The following is a 20538-nucleotide window of genomic DNA, read 5'->3' as shown; positions in this document are numbered from 1 at the left end:
CACAGAGAAGGCGCGAGGGTTCTAAGCCACGTTAAATCCGAGTGTTATCGTGTTTGTTTTTTGTCTTGTCATTTTTCGTTGCTTATTTATATTGAATTGTCCTTACTAGGTCATTAGCAAGATTTTTTACATATCAATTGCTGAAACGTTCGCTAGTCACTCCCACGCCCTCTACCCGTCCTAACAAGTGTCTCATATAGCTAGTTTATGGGTGTTTGTGCCTATTTACGTGAGTACAGAGCTCCACTTACATGGATAGATATTAGATTAGACAAGTTCCCTGTAATTTGTGCAACAATATATTAGTTTAATTTTTTTTAAGTTATTGGCCACAAAATATAGTAAAAATTGACAAATTTCAGGAGAATCCTATTTATCTAACCATGAAAATTTCACATACAGTTGCGTGGACTAACTTGAGTCTTAAAATAGTACTGATAAATGATAATAAAGGAAGAATCACGTATTTAACAGAATACCAAACAAAATCCAAACCAGCAATGAGAAATTGCATACACCATAATAGAAAGCTTGCTAATTCTCACATAAACCAATAAACTAATTAAAATTACATAGACTAATAGGTATCCTGTGGCTAGTTTTTAGATTGCATGGCATTTATATTGATTATTTGTTATTAAGCAATGTTGTTTGTTTAGTCCAAGATGGAAAAGGGAAATCATTATAACTGTATATGAAGTTGAATCGAGGTTTCAAGGTTCAAAATTTTGAGACGTGCCGTGTTTTGATTTATGACCAGGATTATACGGTTTTGGTACCATATCATGTTCGTGCCAATAAGGTTTTAATACCTTTTCAAATATAAGATATATATTTTTTCTATTTTTCCTATCAATCTATCTCCTACATCTTTAAAGAGGTGCTTAATCTCTATTCACCGGAGGAAAAAAAAATGGGGAAGGAAGGGGGAGGGAAAGAAATTAATGGTAAAAAATAAAAAAAATAGAAATAAGAAAGAAAGAAAATAAAAATATGGCGCAACGTGTCGGACTCATGGCCGGGTGAGGCTGCCACAAGATCATTGCGGCCTCATGAGGTCGTCACACCCATGCCAGTGTTGGTGTCCGTCGGCATGCGGAACACTAAACTCCATCCATGCCAACCAGCACGGCTCAGCATTTGATTCCATGGTTTACCGTAGTATCATCAATTGGAGAGAGGTCATAGACTGATGGAGAAATTGGTTCATTAATACATTTCTCTGAGCTGTGTTGCATTAGGCCATAATCCTGTGCATATCTTTTAAATGAAATCTGGCATATCTTTTGCCTTCATTTTCCTCAAAATCTATAGTATTCTAAGTTGTGACAAGTCTAGACTAGATGCAATCTACTTGGAGCATCTATTGGCTGGTTATAATTGCATTATTCAAGTTTGTGCCTCCTTGGATGATGACAAGAACAAACCTTTGATCAGCGGTGATTATCACACCCCAGTTTGTCCCAAATGTGAACTGAATGGTAGTATTATTAAGCAAATCAACTCACTGGGTAACCCTTTAGGGAAGGAAAAAAATCACAATGTGACAGGGGAAACCAGCGCAAGTTTTTGTATAGATAGGCGCATTTATGTACCACGTTTTGCAATACTGTTTGTCAATGTAGAGTCATTATGAGATGAGCACAAATATGAAAGAAGAACTGCGAAAAAGGCAATATTATGTTAGAATAAGTGACAAAATAAGCATGAATTTAAGAATACTTCAACATTGTTTTGAATATTAAAAACTTGGAGTTGGTCAGCCTTCAAAATCAAGATTAAAGCAAACAATAGGATGGTAAGAACAAAAACAAATTCATGACTGTTAATAGTCCCATATAAATACAGGACATGTCTTATTTGGAGAATATGTTTAATGTAAAAAACTGATAAGAATAATTGTAACAGATAGATTTAACTTACAATGTTTGTAAACCAGCAATAGTGCCAATAGAGGAGGGGATTGCTCCATACAGGTTGTTGTTACTCAAATTTCTTCAGAAAATGAAGGGAAGAGGGAAACATTGTTTAGTTTAACATCAATAAAAAATAACGCAAAAGCAGATAAAAATATTCATCTAATTTACTGATTGCCAAAGCTAATGCTAAAATAAATCATTCAACATAATCATGTGATAATGTACAACAATGAAATGAATACAAAAATAATGATCTTGAAAAGTTATATATTGAGTTATTTGGAAACAGAATACCATATGATTAAAGTAATCACAAGACTTAATACCATATCATCAAAGTAAATACAAGACTATATAATTGATGACCTACATGCTTTGCAAGTGCCGCAGCTTACTGATGTCATTTGGCAAGAAGCCCTTTAAACCCTGATTATCAAGACCTCTGCAGAAAAAGAGAATATATCTGTTAATCTTCTCTAAAGTGCTAAAAAACAGTTTCCCATTCATAAATTAATGCACATCAAATACATTTGCTCAAGTTGACATAAGCAAAATAATAATAATAATTCTTGCAAGATACAAAGGCAAATCAAACGTAAGTTATGTAAGGTGTTCATGTATGGATTTGGTTGGCAGTGTCAAGTATTTGCGCAACAAAAATGTAAAATAAAAGAATAAGAATAAAGACAATGCTAAAACATAATTTTGATACGAAGACAAACCAGACATTAGTTTTGTAGGGTGCTCGTATGTGGATTTGGTTAGTTGTGTCAAGTATTTGTGCAGCAAAAGTGTAAGATATAACAATAAGAATAAAGACAATGCTAAAAATAGTTTTACATGGTTTTAAGCCCCCCTTCTACTCTATGTAAAATTGATTCGTCTAGGTGAATCACTTCTATAAATCCTATATGAATGTCTCCTTTATCAGAGGCAAAGCAAACCTCATACAAGTATTTCTTCCCTCAAAATGAAATGATCAATTAGCCTTAAAGAAAAAAATTACTAAGAATTTGTAGAGACAAGCCTTCAGTTTATAATTGCAAACTCTTGGATGTTGTTCAGCTTGAGCACTTGGTTACAACAAACTCTCAAACTATTTTGTGCATCCCTGCCGTGCTAAACCACTTAAATTCTTATGTAGAACCGATTCTAATAGCTCTATTCATATCCAATTGACCAGTACAAGCTCGAGTCAACTGTTTAGGCAATTCTAGCCATTGAGCAACCAATGACTTTCTGGACAATCAACTAGAGAACAAGTCCAGTCTCAACCTGATCAACTGGATTCAATTCCAATCGACCAATGTCCAAACATAAACATTATTTTCTATGAACTCTGTGTTCAATCGACTATACACTCCAATCGACGGAGACTCACCTCCAATCGCTTAAATCTGTTGAGAGATCCTAACATCACTTGGCCTATACCCTTATATCTATTCAAAGCTACATGATATAATTTAACCATCAACTACAACTCAAGCCCTATTGTCTTTTGGTCAAAGGTTCGCTCATGCCACTAGGTAGTCTATCCCTACCTAGCTAACCACATCATCCCTCGATGATGTTGCCCAAAGACTCAAATCCAAGATTAGATTCCAGTCGTAATCTCTCATCGCTCTCTTACATTTGGTCTTCAACCTTATCAATTCTTTTCATTGCCCTCGAGTTCAACTTGCATAAGGTCCTCAGTGCCTCGGATGCACCAAACCCTCCAAGCTTGCTCGACATGTCATCCTTCATTGTTCATCTACTGACTCGGCCTTTTGTCGAGTTGCCTAAGAATTCACCTCGCTAAGAATTTTTGATCCCTCGGATGCTCCAAACCATCCTTCACCAATCACCTTCAAGTTTACCTCATTGCAAGCTTCTGAGCCATAGAAGACAATCCATTCAACTTGACAGTGTCCAAGTCAACCATGACAACTCCATGAGTCCTGCAAGCTACATATGCACTCTATCAAGTTTCTATGCACTTAGATGCACACATTAGTGCAACAAACAATCATAACTTAAAAATCTTTGTTAAACACATTAAAACAACCTGGCCAAACCCAACCACTTGGGAGCAATTGCACCAACACATACAAAATGGTCGCCCTCTATATTTATCCTCCTCATCAAATAAAGCATTCTATTGAGACCTCTAAGTCATCAAAACACCCTATAAATAAAGGTAGGATCCTACCTTAAAAAGGAAACTTATTGACAACAAACATTTTCTAAAATCCTCGTGTCTCACTCTTTACATCATTGCTAAAAACATGGTAGTCAAAATTGCAATCCAGGCCTTAGGATCTTACTTCCTATGATCCAAATTAACTTCAACGATCAAGATTTCAAAGAGGATCTAAATTAGAGTACTATCTTATAAACCTACAATTTGACCCTATGTCTGATTATCATTCCTACATAGGATTTCAATCCAAATAACCTTAGTTAGAATATATTTTCATTTAATAATGATCCACATTTATTACAATAAATATCTTGTGTGTTATCATTTTATAAAGTTTTTAATTTACAAGATTCTTTTTTACTCCTATGTACAAGAATCCTTATTAATTATTATTAAGCCATCTCTAACTAGTATTATCTTATAATTATCATTAATCTTATCAAAGATGCTAAGTTTCTAGCTAATATATAAAGATAAAATGCTTTAAGAATTTATAATTATTTTATATCGACAATTTTATATTTTTATGCTTTATGATATTGGAATGTCTGGAAGTTGAAACATTCAATAAGTTAAAAATGCCAAATATTTAAAATATTCTAATTAAATTAGAGGATCTTACGGTACCCTTCAATCCTACCATCAAAATCTATAGACCACTCCTCTCCTAGGTAGGATCTCTGAAAACCTTGGCTCTAAAACAAAACATATGAAATTTAAGGAAAATTCTAATGGAAAGAAGGAGAAATTATTAATCTCCAAATCCTCAATCACCTAGTAAGTTGACTCCAAGAATTCAATTCAAATTGATCATTCAATATTGAATAAACCAAGCCACATGAGGCCTCAATGATCATTGCTTAGATAAAGGGAAAAAGATGTAGATAGCAAGGAGATTGATCACCTTCCTTCTCCAAAAAGAAGATTGATTTCTTTATAGCCCGTAGAGGAATAGGAGGGAATTTCCAAACCTAAGAGAGGCATCAGCAAGACTTCCAAATAGAGAGGTGATTCCTCTTCAAATAGAAAGAGGAAGATAAGGAGAATGTTTGTTTCAAACGGCGAGAGACAAAGAGAGATTGATTTCTTTCTACATTGAGAGCAATGGAGAGCGAGAAATAAATTACTTTCTCAATAGAGAGAGAGAGGAAGAGAGACTATTTTCTATCCAAATTGAGAGAGGAAGAGAGAAAATTTATTTTCTTTCTAAAGAAAGGGAGAGTGAGAATTTATATTATACTTAGTCTTACTTAGAAGAACCATAATATAAAAATATAACACCATAAATGTTCAAATCAATTGACTAATACTTTGTTGTCCCCCAATGCCCCACTAACCTTTACTCCTTCCACTTTATTAGAGTCATCCCTTCTAACTATATGCACAAAAATCTATTGCGTTACATCTCAAGTAGATATGGTTCCTACTCCTAACAAAAAAGAATTTTTACTTTCAATTCTTATCCTGCAAGATCTCGAGCATCTATCTAAATCAACAATTTAAGAAAAATAGGAAAACAAGAAAGACAAGGATTCTTTTTCATAATAAAATATTACCTTCTTCATCTATACAACAGTATATTTCTCAAATAAATTAATTCATATGCTAAATAAAATGTTGTCAACCTTTCAAAATTTATATCAGCATAAACTATTTTGACAGACTGGTATATGTTTTCTTTGGTATACGAATTAGTTTATTTGAGGTAGAAACTCTTGTACAGATGAAAAAGGCAAGACTTTAATTTTTGAATCCTTTTCATTCTTATTTTTCCTTTTGAAGAGATGTTTTGGACAAACTCTCAAGGTCTTTCTGGAAAGAATTGAAAGAAGAAAGTATTTTTTATCAACAATATTATATTCTACTAGAGATATAAAGCAATAGATATTTGTATAATTTTTTCAACTGGCAATCATCAAAATAAGTTTTTATCCTCCTGCACTGTTACATTACCGCTTGACTGATCCTTTTGTCAATTTTAATCTATGCTAAAACCTATACACTTAATCACAAATTGATCAATCAAAAAATGTCATATATTAATTAAGGATTTTGATGATTTTTTTTTTTGTTTCTAATGATTCTGTTGAATAGGGTTAAGTATTTGAGAAGTAGACCCCAACATTATTATACTTTAGCTATTCTGCACAAATCTTCATAATAATTTTATGTTAGTTTAAAACCACTTTTGTCACATATTATTTTCTCATTTCATTTCTAGGGATAGAACCCTTTATGTCAAATAATCTTACTCTTTAGATGGAGAATCTTCTTTCAGTCGCTTGGATGAAATGACCAAGGATGGAAGAAAAAAGATAGATTATTTTAGTTTTTTGAATATTATGATTGGTTAACTCAACAATAACTAATAATTTTATTTAAAAAATCAGAGAAGCTATGACTTTGACAGTCAACTGAGAAAAGATGGGAAAAATTATTTTGACTCTTCTATGTAGATTCTGCATTAATTATTAACAACATATTAACATGGATACGCTTTTATATATATTGTGTGATGCACAAGTAGGCTATCTAGTTTGTTCATTGCTAGCAGTACTGACAGATGGTATTAACATAAAATGTGTGCTTCAAATTACTGGGTCGCATTCTTTATCAAAACTTTTAAAGACAACTATTTACGGCAATTTTTTTAATTTTTTGCATTATGCACAAAGTAAACACTTTAAAGCTACATGGAAACTTCATAAGGTTGAGAAAATACAGTCCATCTATGACCCAATGGCCACTTTTTCTGTCATATTGGCAATCGACTCCACTCCATGGATGTTGTTGAGGAACACATGGATCACCATTCCAGCCCAAACGGTGTGGCAACCCCAGAGAAGTCTTCAAAATTTCCAAAGCTTGCACTACAAATTGCCATAGGAAGAAAATTAGATTAACAATGAAAAACAAATATAATAGTGTATGACAACAATCAAACAATGAGTTCCACTTACTTGGAGTCAACTACATCAATCAAACCCTGCCATTAAATTATAGATCACTAGAAATATCCAAATCTTTTAAACCACTAATTGTGTTAAGTAGGAGTTTCATTGGTCTTCATCTATTCAATACTTCTGACCCTAATTATTACAACTTGTCTAACTACAAAGTTTATTGGTTTTTTGAAAACTTAATCTATTTTGACTCATTTCATCATCTATTAAAACTATACATAATTGTTTAGTATAATAATATTTTTTCTTGTTACCTGACAGATATAAGTATTCTCATCTCCACTATATTAAGTTACTACGAGTGTTTACTTCATAGTTGCCCAATATTTTGAAGTATAAAACAATCTTACCATGGTCTTTATTTTTGATAGGAGGACCACAATTGATCGCACAAACTTTGAAATCTCCTCCCCATTTTAACCACCCAGTCATTATTGTATTAATTATATCTTCATCAATGTTTCTTAGTAATATATTCACAATATTTGATCCTCTCACTTGTAGGGATTTCGTACCCAGCTAGCATAACTATCCTATCACTTTTTTAAGTTGAAGTTGTGTCATATATTCAACTTTAGTTCAACTTAGTTTAAAACATTTAGTTTCCAAAGTTTCTTTCCACAATTCAAGATTTATAGACTAACATCAATTAAGCATATAATATAACTGCCTCAAAATAACATACAATCAGGAGATTAATAAACAGGTGATTTTATGTAGTACTAATGGAAAAAGAAATGTTTAAAGTTGAATTTTTCATGTAAATCTTCTCAGCAACTCAAACAGTGTTTAGTCAGAAACCAAAAGTAATACTCGATAGAAGTAAAATGTTGTCAGTCATTCAGATGCAATATAAAACTATTGAACCATGGCATCTCTGACGTAATGGTCAAGGATTGATTCTCAAGAACTAATGACCTGGGGTTTACCCTACCATGCGCTTATGGCTACTTGCATTTACCTCTCTCTATATCTGTGGGGCCGGCACTAGGGGGTCGCTAAGATAACGGATCTACCTTTTTGAAAGAGAAAAGGTCACAATTGAACACAGTTTCCACAAATGAAGTCTTCTACGTAATGTCCTATCACTGATCTTTTATATCAGTGCCGTCTAAAAAATCACTTAAGAACTTTTTTTGTTTTCCAAAAAAAGATCATGTAAATATTGAAATAAAGAGGGGAAATATAGTTGGAAGAAAACTAGAAAAGCAATGCTGCAGGACAGATCAAAGGCTGGGAACATCCAGGAGATCTGAAATAACCCAAAAAAGTATAGCATTGCCATTATTAAGTACTAAAGTTTACAGTATTCAAAAATTTCAGTTTATCCCTAATGTTTGCTTGTTTTGATAGTTTGCACCCTGAATTTTTCAATAAATACCATTTTGATCCACATCATTTGCAAATTATTATCACCTTGGTTCTTTGGCCTGGATTTTGATCATTAAATCAATGTTTAAAATCTCGACCGTGCTGAGATTTCAATCGTGGACGGGAACAATATGGTTTTAATATCGTATTGTACCGTGCCATGCCGACATGATTTCAATATATATATATATAAGGGTTTAATTAAGCCTATTTAAATTATCCCAACTATAGCTAGGACCTAGGAGTTGATTGAAATTATTAACGTAAGTTATTTAATTAAAAGCTAAGTTTCTTTTTCTTGTTTCGTTGTTCCGCAATCAGCCTGCGCGAGGGCTCCGCAGTAGTCGTGAGGCCTGCGCAAGGGCTCCGCAGTAGTCGTGAGGACTCTACGGTAGCCGTGAGGGCTATGTGGTAGCAACGAGGCCCGCACGAGGGCTCCGCGGTGGCTGTGAGGCCTGCACGGCACCTTCGCGGCCCCAGTACATCAAGCATGCTGGTGCTAGTTTTTGTCGACGGGCGGAACAAAATGTTTCGCTCGTACCAAGCGAGACAGCATGATATTTTAAACAATGCATTAAATGTCACTTGAACATTGAGACACCAATAGACCAATATGAGTGCCAAATTACCTTTGACCCAAAATTATAATAAGATCCTAATGCCTCTAAATGGAAATATGAAGAGTATTTGCAAACAAAAGAAGAAAAAAAATCACCTTTTTCAAATTGTCAAAATCATTAACTTTTATACTTTTTGAAACTTTTAAAAAGTTATTTTATTTCTTTGCGAAAGAGTTAGTCAAGTTTTATTAGGATAACTAGAGTTTTTTTAGAAAAGGTCTTTATTGTATAAAGAATAGGTAATGTTTTCTAATTATAAAAAGGGGTAGGATCCCATGTAATGAACAAGTTTTTGAGTTAATACAGTTTCCAATTTTCTTTTGCTTGGATGAGGGTCGGTAACTTTGCTCTAGGTGAGGATCGTATCTTTATACTTCTGTTGTGTCGTGGCAATAGTTCTCACTATATCAAGATTGTTAATGGAACTTCAATTCCTATTGAAACCACATTGTTTTGCATATCACACTTCCCAATTTTTGCTTGTAGCTATTAATTTTGATTTCGCCTTGAAATCAATTGACCATTTGCTCCAATTAAAGATTTGATAGGCCAACCAATATTCTCAAAGGTTTGCTAAATTAACATTTTACTCTATTAACTACCTTGTGAAGTGAAAATATACCATTGGACATATATCTGTCTTATCTAAGGAGCCAAGGTCAATGTCTGACAAGTCCAATCATATATTAGCTAGAAGACAGATATTGTCAAAACACACACACACATTTGTGTCCTAGCACATCAGAGCTAGATTTGACTCAATTTCTTGTCTTTTACCTTCTGCTTTACTCAAGTTAGCTTACTAAATTTACAAAATAACACTAAAAAGAAAAAAGTCAGAAGCCTTCGTGCATTTGTATATTAAATTTAAGAGGTTACTACCATTTCATGCAAATAAAGGATGAACTTGACCAGCAGAAGTTTAATTAACTCCTTGAAATTCAAATATTTATAGTGCATTAAAGCACCAAAAATCTGTGACACTTCATGTGAAGAAAAATATTACACAATTCAATAAAGCAAGGACTCAGAATAGCCTAAAGCTCCATCAGAAAGCAACTGAAATAGATAGAAACTTTAAATTTAACTTAATGGAGTTAAATACAACAGAAGCTCTCATGTATGGAAATGTGTCCATTACTACACTATTATTTTTTTGATAATCCAGGTGTCCAGGCTTCGCCTGACTAATCCTGGAGGTAGGCAGCCTTCCTCCTGGTTCACTTAGTAGATAAATCCGGAGCATAGCTTATGCACACTCAGTAGCCAACCTCTAGGGATATTCATCCCTTTTGAGATTCGAACCTTGTTCGTCTTATTGTTCCTCTAAGAGTTTTACCACTACACCACACCTGTGGGAGCCATTATTATATTATTATTTTATGACAAAAGGTGACAACGCTCACTCCAGGCGGGCCAGTATCACCGGCCTCCCGGTATTGGTATGAAGCATCACTTTTTAATGTATCAGTTCATGTTGACTTCTTGATTGAAAGACAAAATTGTTTAGGCCAAATCAAATTTGGTTGCGTGAAATTTCTTAAAGCATCCACAATAACACCGAATATTTCTCCTAAATATTTGTGGTCTCAACATCCACATCATCAATCAAATATCTCACTCCTCAAACATCTCAAATCCCACAAAACCAAATATTTATGGAGTCCACCTATCAAATATCCCAAATTCCACCATTAAATTTTTTTTTTTTTTACTTTTTTTGTTAAAAGAGAGAGAGCTATGCCCGGTGATTTCAAATCCCCTCAACAATATCCTATTCCAATAGGGGAAATATCCCCACTGTGTGTTGGGGTTGCAAGGTTGCAAACATAGTCCCACATTGAAAACACATGGGAAAGATCATAGGTTTATAAAAAAAAAAGATATCTTTATTAGTATGAGGCCTTTTGGGTAGAGCCCAAGAGCAAAACCATGAGGGCTTAGGCCCAAAGTGGACAATATCATGCAATTGTGGAGATATCTAAATTCTTTTCGATCCTACAATTGGTATCAGAGCCCGGACTGTCAGAAGGTTTAACCGCCGACTGTGCACAAGAGCTATGGTCTGATTGAGCCATGTGGGTACAATATTGACCTCGAACAAAGAAAGTGGAGACTCCTATGTTCGGATCAAGAGGACCAGACACCAGGCAAGAAGTCCTAGTTGCGGTTAGGCAAGGAAGTCCTAGTAGGTCGGATGGACCGAGAGGCAGGAAGACCTGATGGGTCGAGGATCAAACGTGGGAAGTCTGTGGTCCTTTGTTTGAGGGGGGGACTGTTGGGGTTGCAAGGTTGCAAACATAGTCCCACATTTAAACACATGGGAAAGATCATGGGTTTATAAGAGAAAAAGATATCTCTATTGGTATGAGGCCTTTTGGGTAGAGCCCAAGAGCAAAACCATGAGGGCTTAGGCCCAAAGCGGACAATATCATGCAATTGTGGAGATATCTAAATTCTTTTCAATCCTACACTGTGGATGCTCTTGCTCTTATAATTTTAATCGGGTCACAAGTAATCATTTGATCTTGAGCTTGACCTACTTCAACAGAAATAGGTACGATAGCAATTAGCATATGATAGTGAGTTGCTAGCCATTATGTTTTAGGTTACCCAATAGTAACTTCTTAAGCAGTGGCGGAGGTAAGGGGGTGCGAGAGTGTGCGGAAGCACCCCCTTGCTCCCGAGCTACAGTCCGAGGGGCGAGGTAGCGATGAGCAGATGAGGAAGACAAGCTCGAGCAGCACCATCCACCCGTCGTCCGGCGTCATAGACTCACAATCGCACTCGCTATCGCCTGTCGGCATCGTGCACATTTTCTCCACTGCAGTCTGCAAAAGAAATCAAAGAGTCGTAAAGAAGACGACTCTTTTGTTGCTTTTTTTTAAAATTTGTTTTTCTATTTTTTTTTCTAATAACACGTGTGCTTAAGTTAGGAAGGAAATAAAAAAAACATTAATAACTTATAACCCTATTCAAACATTTGTTCAATTGCTCGCCTTAACCGCCGCTGTCGCAGTGCAGCCTACCGTAGTGGCGCTCGCCTCTGCCTACCTATCTACTCAGCGCTCGCCCGCTCACCTGCGGTCCGCCGGGGAGTGGCTCGCCTACCTGTCTGGTGCCCCCTCGCCCGCGGCTCACTTGTCGTAGGCTACAGTGCTCGCCTCGACTGCTATTGCCTACCGTAGCCTGTGTTGCTACAGTGCCGCCGCCAACCGGCTTGCTGCCACAGCAAGTTAGCGCACAGCCATCCTCCGCTGAGCCTCTAAACTTAGCCCTTGCTCCTTCCTTAGAGTTGAAAGGTATTGATTTATCATTAATTTTATTTTATTATGCGCTTGTGATGTTTTTTACACATAATACGTATTATGTTTATTTATTTTATATATTATTTTTATTTAACAATTCAATAATTTTGATGAATTGGCATATATTATGGAGAAATTTTTAAAACGAAATGTTGAGTCTTCTAAAGAAGAAAATAATAAGAAAAAATATTCTCGCGTTGAATTCAACCCGGATGATGTTGTTAATGATCCAGGGCTACGAAAACCAATTAATGAATTTGATGTTTCAATTAGAGATCAGATTAGAAGAGAATATTTGATCAAAGGATTTTGTCAACCATTTGACCATAGTTATCCCCAAAGATAATTTGGTAAAGAGCATAGAAGTTTCCAAGTTACTTGGTTCAAAAAATTTCTATGGTTAGAGTACAACATATCAAAAGATGCAGCTTTTTGTTTTTGGTGCTATCTCTTTAAAAATTCTCATAGAGGATGTCGAGCTGGAGATGAGGCATTTACTAATTCAGGGATGAATAATTGGAGAAAAGCAATGGAAGTATTTAATACGCGTGTTGGTGGTGTAGCTAGTGCTCACAATGATGTAAGAATACAACTTGAGACTTTTCAAAATCAACAACAAAGTGTGTCACGTTTGCTACAAGCACAGGGGCGTGGAATGGAGGTTGCATATCACACTCGATTAACGGCAACTTTGGATATTACACGCTTTCTTTTGAAACAAGGTTTGTCATTCCGTGGATACGAATCATTAAGTTCCTCAAATAAAGTTAACTTTCTTGAATTGATTGAGTGGTATACCCAAAGAAATGACGAGGTTGTTGGAGCAATCCCAATGGTCCGCGGGACCATATATTTTGGTGTTTGGGCAAAGGGCTTAAGTTAGGTTCACCCTTGTATTTGATATGTGTACTTGAGTTGTGCAGGACTGCAGGATGTATCAGGTTGACGGCTTCGGGTCCGGTGAAGGATAGAGCATCTGAGGGACCGTGGACAAGACAGCAAGGACAAGGGCCGAGGGAAGCGACTTCGAGGCATACGCGAAGGATAGCATTGGGGACGAGCCGCGGGTTTGTATGCATCCGAGGGACGAGAGCCAAAGAGGAAGTAGGCTTGAAGGTAAAAAAGTCAAGGCTGCGAAGGAAGCGTCAAATGAGTCATAAGGGTGAGGGTCGAGTGCTGTGAGAGAATGTACTCGGTACCAGTCGACTGCATGTTTCATCAGTCGACTGGTGCAGTCGACTGGGAGCGAACAGAATGCTTCTGTTCGCTCAGCCAGTGTGGAGCAGTCGACTGCTAGTTTTAGCAGTGGCTGGTATCGAGCCGTTAGGATGTAACGGACGAATTTTCACATAGGGCAGTCGACTGCATGTTTTGGCAGTCGACTGGTAGGCGGGGTTTTCAACCCGCGGCCTATATAACCAAGGCTTAGAAGCTTAGTTATCTCTGACGAAATTAGACTTGGTTAAAGTCTAATTAGAAGACTTTTATGCTCAAGAGATCTTTGTGTGCCAAGAGGTCTTGGTTGGAGTTGTGGTGAGGTTTCTCCACCCACAAGAAGGTTGAGCTAGCCGGAGTTTGCCGAGGACTAATCCACCGACGGACTGAAGGATCGTCCACCTTACAGACACGCCGTGGAGTAGGAGCAAATTATCTCCGAACCACGTAAACGAACGTGTTAGCGGTTTGCATTTCCTTTCTTAGTTTTAGTTTAGCTTGTTTGTTTTGTTTTGTATTCCGCTGCGCAAGCTAACATACGTAAGAAGCTATCTGATCCTGTCCGAATCGCTGAACCAAGGGACACTGGGCACGCGGCACGCTCCCAATCGTTGAAGTGAACCTCCGGCTGGTCGAACGAAGTTCCGGCGATCCTGCACCAAAGTCTAGCCGGGAAGGGGTTCCCGGCGACGACCCTCCGACGCTCAAGTCAGGTAAGTGGTGGAGAAAGTGGCTGCCAAATTTGTATTATGCGTACCTTCGGCGAAGTAATAGCCTCTTTATATAGGATGGAGAAGGAACTGATGCACGCCTACCGAGGTGCGTACGTGTCAGCAGCCCATACCACGGTATGCACTTGTCAGAGAGCTTACCTGACACCATGCTGCCACAGTCGAGCATGTTCTTTGATGGGACGGCAGGACCACCCGTTGTCAGACTAGAAGTATGGCATAGCCATACGACTTGACGGCTGTCAGCAGATATCCCCGTCTTTTACCCACCGTCTGACTGGGGTGCCCGGCCCGCCGAGCGGGCGATGAACGTCGTCCGGACGAGCTTGATTCTTTGCGCCGTCCAGGCGGCACTTCCTTCCGCTCGGTCCTTACGCACTGTTTTATTTGAGCGTCGGAACCCTGGTCCCTACCAGGGTGCCTTTTACTATCAGATTTCCCTTTCTTCTGAGTCCGGTCGGCTCGCCCTTTTCCGGCGAACCACTAGACCCTTTGACCTCCCCTCAGCGTTGACTCCTTATGGGGTTCCGGATTTTTACTGCCGGATCACTTGCCTTCCTATCGAGTCTAGTCGAAGGAGGCAAAGTCCGACTGACTGGACCGCCGATCTGTCGAACAATGATCATTGCCTTAGGCCGCTCGGCCATGCATAAGGATGCTCATCCGAGCGGCGATATCTGTCCGTTCGGCGATACTTTGTCCATGCCTTGTATTTTCTTGGAATCGATGTCCGTTGTTCTCCCACACTACCCATCACGTGCTCTGCGCACGGTAAGAGGAGCTCATTAAATGCGGCTAGTAACCGGCTGACACGTGGCGACCGTGCATTTGTCAGAGTATCGGTTGCGTCACTTCCGATGGGACAGCCGCCGTTTGAAACGGACGATCCGATGACAACCTCGATATCGACGACCTAGATCGGACGGTGGAGATCGTTTCCGGGCGGCGATATAAGACCCTTGACTCCGTTTCCGCCGCATTTTGTCTTCTTCGTTTCCAGATTCCTGTCACTCCTCCCTTCGCCGGCGACTTCGTGCTCAGATTCTCCGACGATCACTCGGCCACTTCCGATCATCTCCCTCGTTTGTAAGATCCTTTTTCTCGCTCCAGACGCATTCCTCTTTCTGTTAATCATCCTTATCAGTCGGTTTTCTCCCATCGCTTGAACCATTTTCTTCTATCCCGCATTCTGGCCTTTCGATCATGACCAGTACCTCGCAGTCAACCGACGGTGTTCCGGGTCTTTGGTACTCGAACATGGAAAGTCGGTTCGACGAGGAAGACGCCATGCGCCTTACTCGAGCATATGACCTACCGACCGACCACGAAATAGTGTTAGCCACGCCTTCCGATCGGCCTAACGATCCTCCGTCCGGCACTATTGTCTTCTTCCGTGATCAATTCCTGGCCGGACTACGTTTTCCTCCTCACAAATTCTTCTTAGAAGTTTGCAACTATTTCCGCATTCCGCTCGGCCAAGTAGTTCCCAATTCTATTAGATTGCTGAGCGGAGTAGTAGTTTTGTTCAAGCTGAACGGCATTCCCTTAACCCCAAAAATCTTCCACTACTTCTACTATCCCAAGCAAGCCGAGTGGGGCACCTTTGTTTTCCAATCTAGGATAGGCTTCGTCCTTTTCGATAATATGCCGAGCTCCAACAAACACTGGAAGGAGCATTTTTTCTATATACGCTTTCCCGAGCGGCCCACTTTCCGCACCAAGTGGCAGACGGCTATGCCTGCGCAACCGGAGCTCGGCAAGTTTAGAGGTGACGCAGACTATCTCCACGCAGCCGAACAGCTAGTCGGTCAGCGCTATCACATTGACAAGATGCTTCTCCCAGGAGTAATGCATATATTCGGCTTGTCTTCTACACCAGCCGATCTGCCTTGTAGCATGAGTAAGCTTCCCTATCTCCCCCTTTATTTTGTTCTAACTGATTTATTCTCTGCTTCTGCAGCTGAGGTCATGTGGAAGGCCAGAGCCACCGAGAAGCTCAAACTGAAGGCCGCTCGGATTGAGGCGGTGACGAGCAAGGAGGCCGCCGAACGGGGTCTTGCTCCGGCTGATCCGGCCGGCGAAGAAGGTGAGGGGACGCCAACGGTCCCAGAAGCCCCGGATGCCCCCGCCCCTCCTGATGAGGCCACGGGCAATATAGAACCTGCGAGTGAAGCTGAAGTGGAGGGCCGTTCGGCCGATGATGTGCCGCTGCGCACTCGGAAACGCCGGCGACCGGAATCTGCACCTGCCTCTACACTTGATGAGCCACAACCTGAGCAGGGTGTAGATGCGCCGGTGCTGTCCGGAACAGTTTCCGTCGAGAGTACCCCTACCCCTCAGGATTCTCCGAGGGCCAGCTTGGAAGTGCCGCCGTCCGGCCCTTCGAGGACTCGACGACGTCTCAGGCGTTTAGGCGAGCTACCCACCTCTTCTGCTGGCGGGCCATCTCAGAGCGGGCCGAGCGGCCAGAATCTACTTAAAACCGTTCTGCGCCTCCCTTCAGAGGCGTACATGGCTGCCGCCGATCGGCCGGTGTTTCCTGAGCAGATGATCACCCTGACGGGTCCTCTCGCGCAAGCTTGGATAGATGCTCGGAGTCGTATAGCCAAGTTGACTCCCGGGCAGCTCGGCGACAGCAACCTTCAATCGGCTACCGGGGTATAGCCCCTCCCCTTCCTTTCTCTCTTATTTGAAGTTTTTAACCTGCTCGTGTTTGCTAGCAGAACTGGGTGGAGCAGATCGCCATTAGCGATCGGTTGGCCGAGCTGGAGGAGGAACTGAAGAAACAAAAAACGGCGGGGGATGCCAGGCAGTCAACGGCCGCTCTGGAGAAAGCCAAGAAATCACTAGAAGCCGAGCGGAAACGAGCTGCTGATCTGGCGAGCAAGGTCGTTCGGCTCGAAACAATGATTAAACAACGAGACAAGGAGATCCAGACAGCGACCACTCGGAAGCGACAGGCCGTCAACGATATGGACCACATGAAGGTGGAGATCCGGGGGCTGGAGCAACGCATCAAGGACCTCGACGCTCTGCTGGCCACCGAAAAAGAGAGCCGCTCGGCTGATCTCCAAAGATTCGATGGGGACTTGAAGGATCTCCAAGCTGCTAGCGACGCTGCCCATGCCGAGCTCAAGGAATATCAAGAGGGGGAGTCGGCCCGCTCGGACGAAGTGAGGAAGGCGTTCCTCCGCTCGGAAGACTTCGGAGAGAAGTTTACCGACAAGATATCCCTCACGTTCGAGGAGGCCATTAAGGCGGCGGTGGGCTATCTGAAGACCAAAGGTCATCTGCCTGCCGAGCTGACCATCCCCGACGAGGACCTGGCGAACGTGATGGACACCATCCCCGACGCTCTTTTTGATTTTGATGTGTGAGGAGCGTTTCTGTTTAACTTCTTTTTGAATTCCCGCCGTTCGGCCCCGATTATCTGTGTAATGACTTTTTTGGCTTGCATATTAGACAATATTCGGTTCCTTCCTATTTTAGCGAGAAATTTTTCCCTCGTCCCAACTTTAAGTGTTTCTTAAAACTCTTCCGCTCGGCACCACTGATGGCGCTCGTTCACTTGTTCGCCTTTTTTAATTCTGATTAACCATCTCTTACTTCGCGCCTCGCCTCAAAGGGGTTTTTGCTGGATTTTCGCCTGGCTTCCCGCTCGGACGTTTATAGACGCCGGCTCGTCTTCCGATCTCTATCGTCGAAGCTCGACGGCGCGGATATTTATAGCCGGTCGGCGCGGCTCTCGATTTTTAACGACGGGGCTCGTCGACGCGTCCGCTCGGATTATTTATAGACGCCGGCTCGTCTCTCGATATTTATCGTCGGAGCTCGACGGCGCGGATATTTATAGCCGGTCGGCGCGGCTCTCGATTTTTAACGACGGGGCTCGTCGGCCGTCCGCTCGGATATTTACGCCGGCTCGTCTCGATATTTATCGTCGGAGCTCGACGGCGCGGTTTTTATAGCGGCTCTCGATTTTTAACGAGCGGGGCTCGTCGGCCGTCCGCTCGGATTATTTATAGAGGCCAGCTCGTCTCTCGATATTTATCGTCGGAGCTCGGCGGCGCATTTTTATAGCGGCTCTCGATTTTAACGCACGGGGCTCGTCGGCGCGTCACTTCGGATTATTTATAGGCAAGCTCGTCTCTCGATATTTATCGTCGGAGCTCGGGTAGCGGTTTTATAGCCGGTCGGTAGCGGCTCTCGATTTTAAGCGGGGCTCGTCGGCGCGTCAGTGGACTACACACACGCCCAGCTCAGGCCTTCGTTCGAGCAATAACCTCCCTCTATCACCCTGATCAGCAGGGTTTTGGTTTTCCTTCCGGCCACACTAGTATGCAGCCCGACCGAACAGCTCGGGGTCTTGAGTTTGAGCGGTGCTTATATTCTATCGCGGCCGGTAGAGTGGCACAGGGTCTTGAGTTTGAGCGGTGCTTATATTCTATCGCGGCCGTAAAGTGGCACAGGGTCTTGAGTTGGAGCGGTGCTTATATTCTATCTGTGACCCGAGTGGCACAGGGTCTTGAGTTGGAACTCCCGGCTGGATCTGAACCTCGCCGAACGGTGAACCGTTCATCGGAAAATGCTCAATGTGTTTTTATCTTTTTGCTTCCTGCCTCGCAAGCATATAGGCGACGAAAAAGTATATACATTTATATTTAGCGCACCTGTCACCCAGCGCGGAGAACGTACTCCTGGCCGAACGGCTCATGGTCTATTTCGTTGAGCATTTTGGCTTAGATAATTTACCTCCGTCCGAACGGTACGGGGCCTTCGATTTTCGCGCGCTTGGCTCGACCCATATACCTCCGGCCGAGCGGCACGGGGCCTTCGTTTTTCGATGATAATGCCTTATTTTCGCTCCTTTGACTTTTCATTTCTGCATTTTCAGTAATCAGTCGAAAAATGTACACATGGTGATTTACAGTGATACACCTTTCACCCTGCCCGATAAGGCTGGAGGTGGTTCGCGCTCCACGGTCTATCTAGCTACCGACCGTCCTCATCCTCCAGATAATGCGCGCCCGAGCGGAGCTTTTCGATGATTTTGAAAGGACCCGCCCATGGAGCTTCAAGCTTGCGTCGTCGACCAGCTTGACCTTCTTCCAAACAAGATCGCCGACTTGGAACGATCTAGGACGCGCCGGTTGTAGTTTTGCTTCGTCCGCTGCCATCAGCCGAACAGACGCCTTTGCCCTCTCCTCTTCTACCAAGTCCATGTTTCTTCGTTCGGCGTTGTCGTCATCGTAGCTCGGATCGGTGACTCGACTCCGACGGAATGGACCTCACCGCCGTATACGAATGGAGCGGTGTGACTCCTGTCCCCTCTTTGGCGTCGTTCGGATGGCCCACAAGACGCTCGGCACTTCATCCGGCAAACTCCCTCTACGAAGAATTTCCCGGTTGGCGACTTCACGACCGTTGCTCGAGGATAGGCCACGGATGTGAAATGTTGTTCAATGCCGTAGCATCTTCCCTGTGAACTGCCGCCCGTTGTTGGACACTAGTCGGCGAGGGAGCCAAACCGACAAATGATGTGTTGCGGATGAATTTTTAACCATTTGTTCATAATCTTGCGGCTCGGCCTCCACCCACTTGGAGAAGTAATCTACCGCCACTAGTAAATTCTCTGCCCGGTCGCCATCGGAAATGGACCCACAATATCCATTCCCATTGATCGAGCGGACATGAGATGGTTGATGCCTTCATCTCCTCTGCCGGTCGGTGAGAGAAGTTGTGATATACGGCATGAAAGGCAAGTAGATACTATCCGAGCGGCATCTGTTTGTAAAGTTGGCGAAAAGTATCCGGCCAAGAGGATCTTCTGCTAACGACGTCCGCCCGGATGACCTCCGCGTGATCCTTGATGTACTTCACGGAGGATGTGGTGAGTCGTCGAGCTTACATTTCAGCGGAGGGCGAAAGCTTTCTTGAAGCTGATCTCGATGGCGTAAACCGGCTCTTCTTACGAGGCTGCATCATCGGATGGTGTGGTGCCCGACGGAGGAATTCTATAATAGGTGTCCTTCATCGCTTGGAAGCGTGAGGCCTTGCATCCGGTCGACATACGCCACCCATCAGTGGCTCTTTGAATGGCCGCCGGCGTTATTGAACTTCATCGATGCCCATCCGCAGTCTGCTTCTCGTTCGGGAATCTTCGAATAAACACCTCTCGGAAAGTAGCTTTGAGTTTTGAAGGCCTCGGAGAGCTTAAGCGAACAGTTGA

At 41.7% G+C, this 20538-nt stretch overlaps 1 protein-coding gene across 1 annotated transcript in view; it reads right to left on the bottom strand.

Moving 5' to 3' along the window:
• The window catches only part of LOC122023725 (receptor-like protein 4), a 33067-nt gene that overhangs the window by 4485 nt on the left and 8044 nt on the right, over positions 1 to 20538 (bottom strand). The window contains exons 3-5 of the mRNA XM_042582009.1: positions 6824 to 6971; positions 2290 to 2361; positions 1924 to 1995 (exon numbers count right to left, since the gene is read on the bottom strand). Of these exons, the coding sequence (XP_042437943.1) occupies positions 1924 to 1995; positions 2290 to 2361; positions 6824 to 6971 (292 nt within the window). The remainder of the gene's footprint in view (positions 1 to 1923; positions 1996 to 2289; positions 2362 to 6823; positions 6972 to 20538) is intronic.

The sequence above is a fragment of the Zingiber officinale genome, chromosome 9B (genome assembly GCF_018446385.1).
Source record: "Zingiber officinale cultivar Zhangliang chromosome 9B, Zo_v1.1, whole genome shotgun sequence".
NCBI classification, from domain to species: domain Eukaryota; kingdom Viridiplantae; phylum Streptophyta; class Magnoliopsida; order Zingiberales; family Zingiberaceae; genus Zingiber; species Zingiber officinale.
The sequence above is the reverse complement of the archived record's forward strand: the minus strand, read 5'-3'. Positions and strand labels throughout refer to the sequence as shown.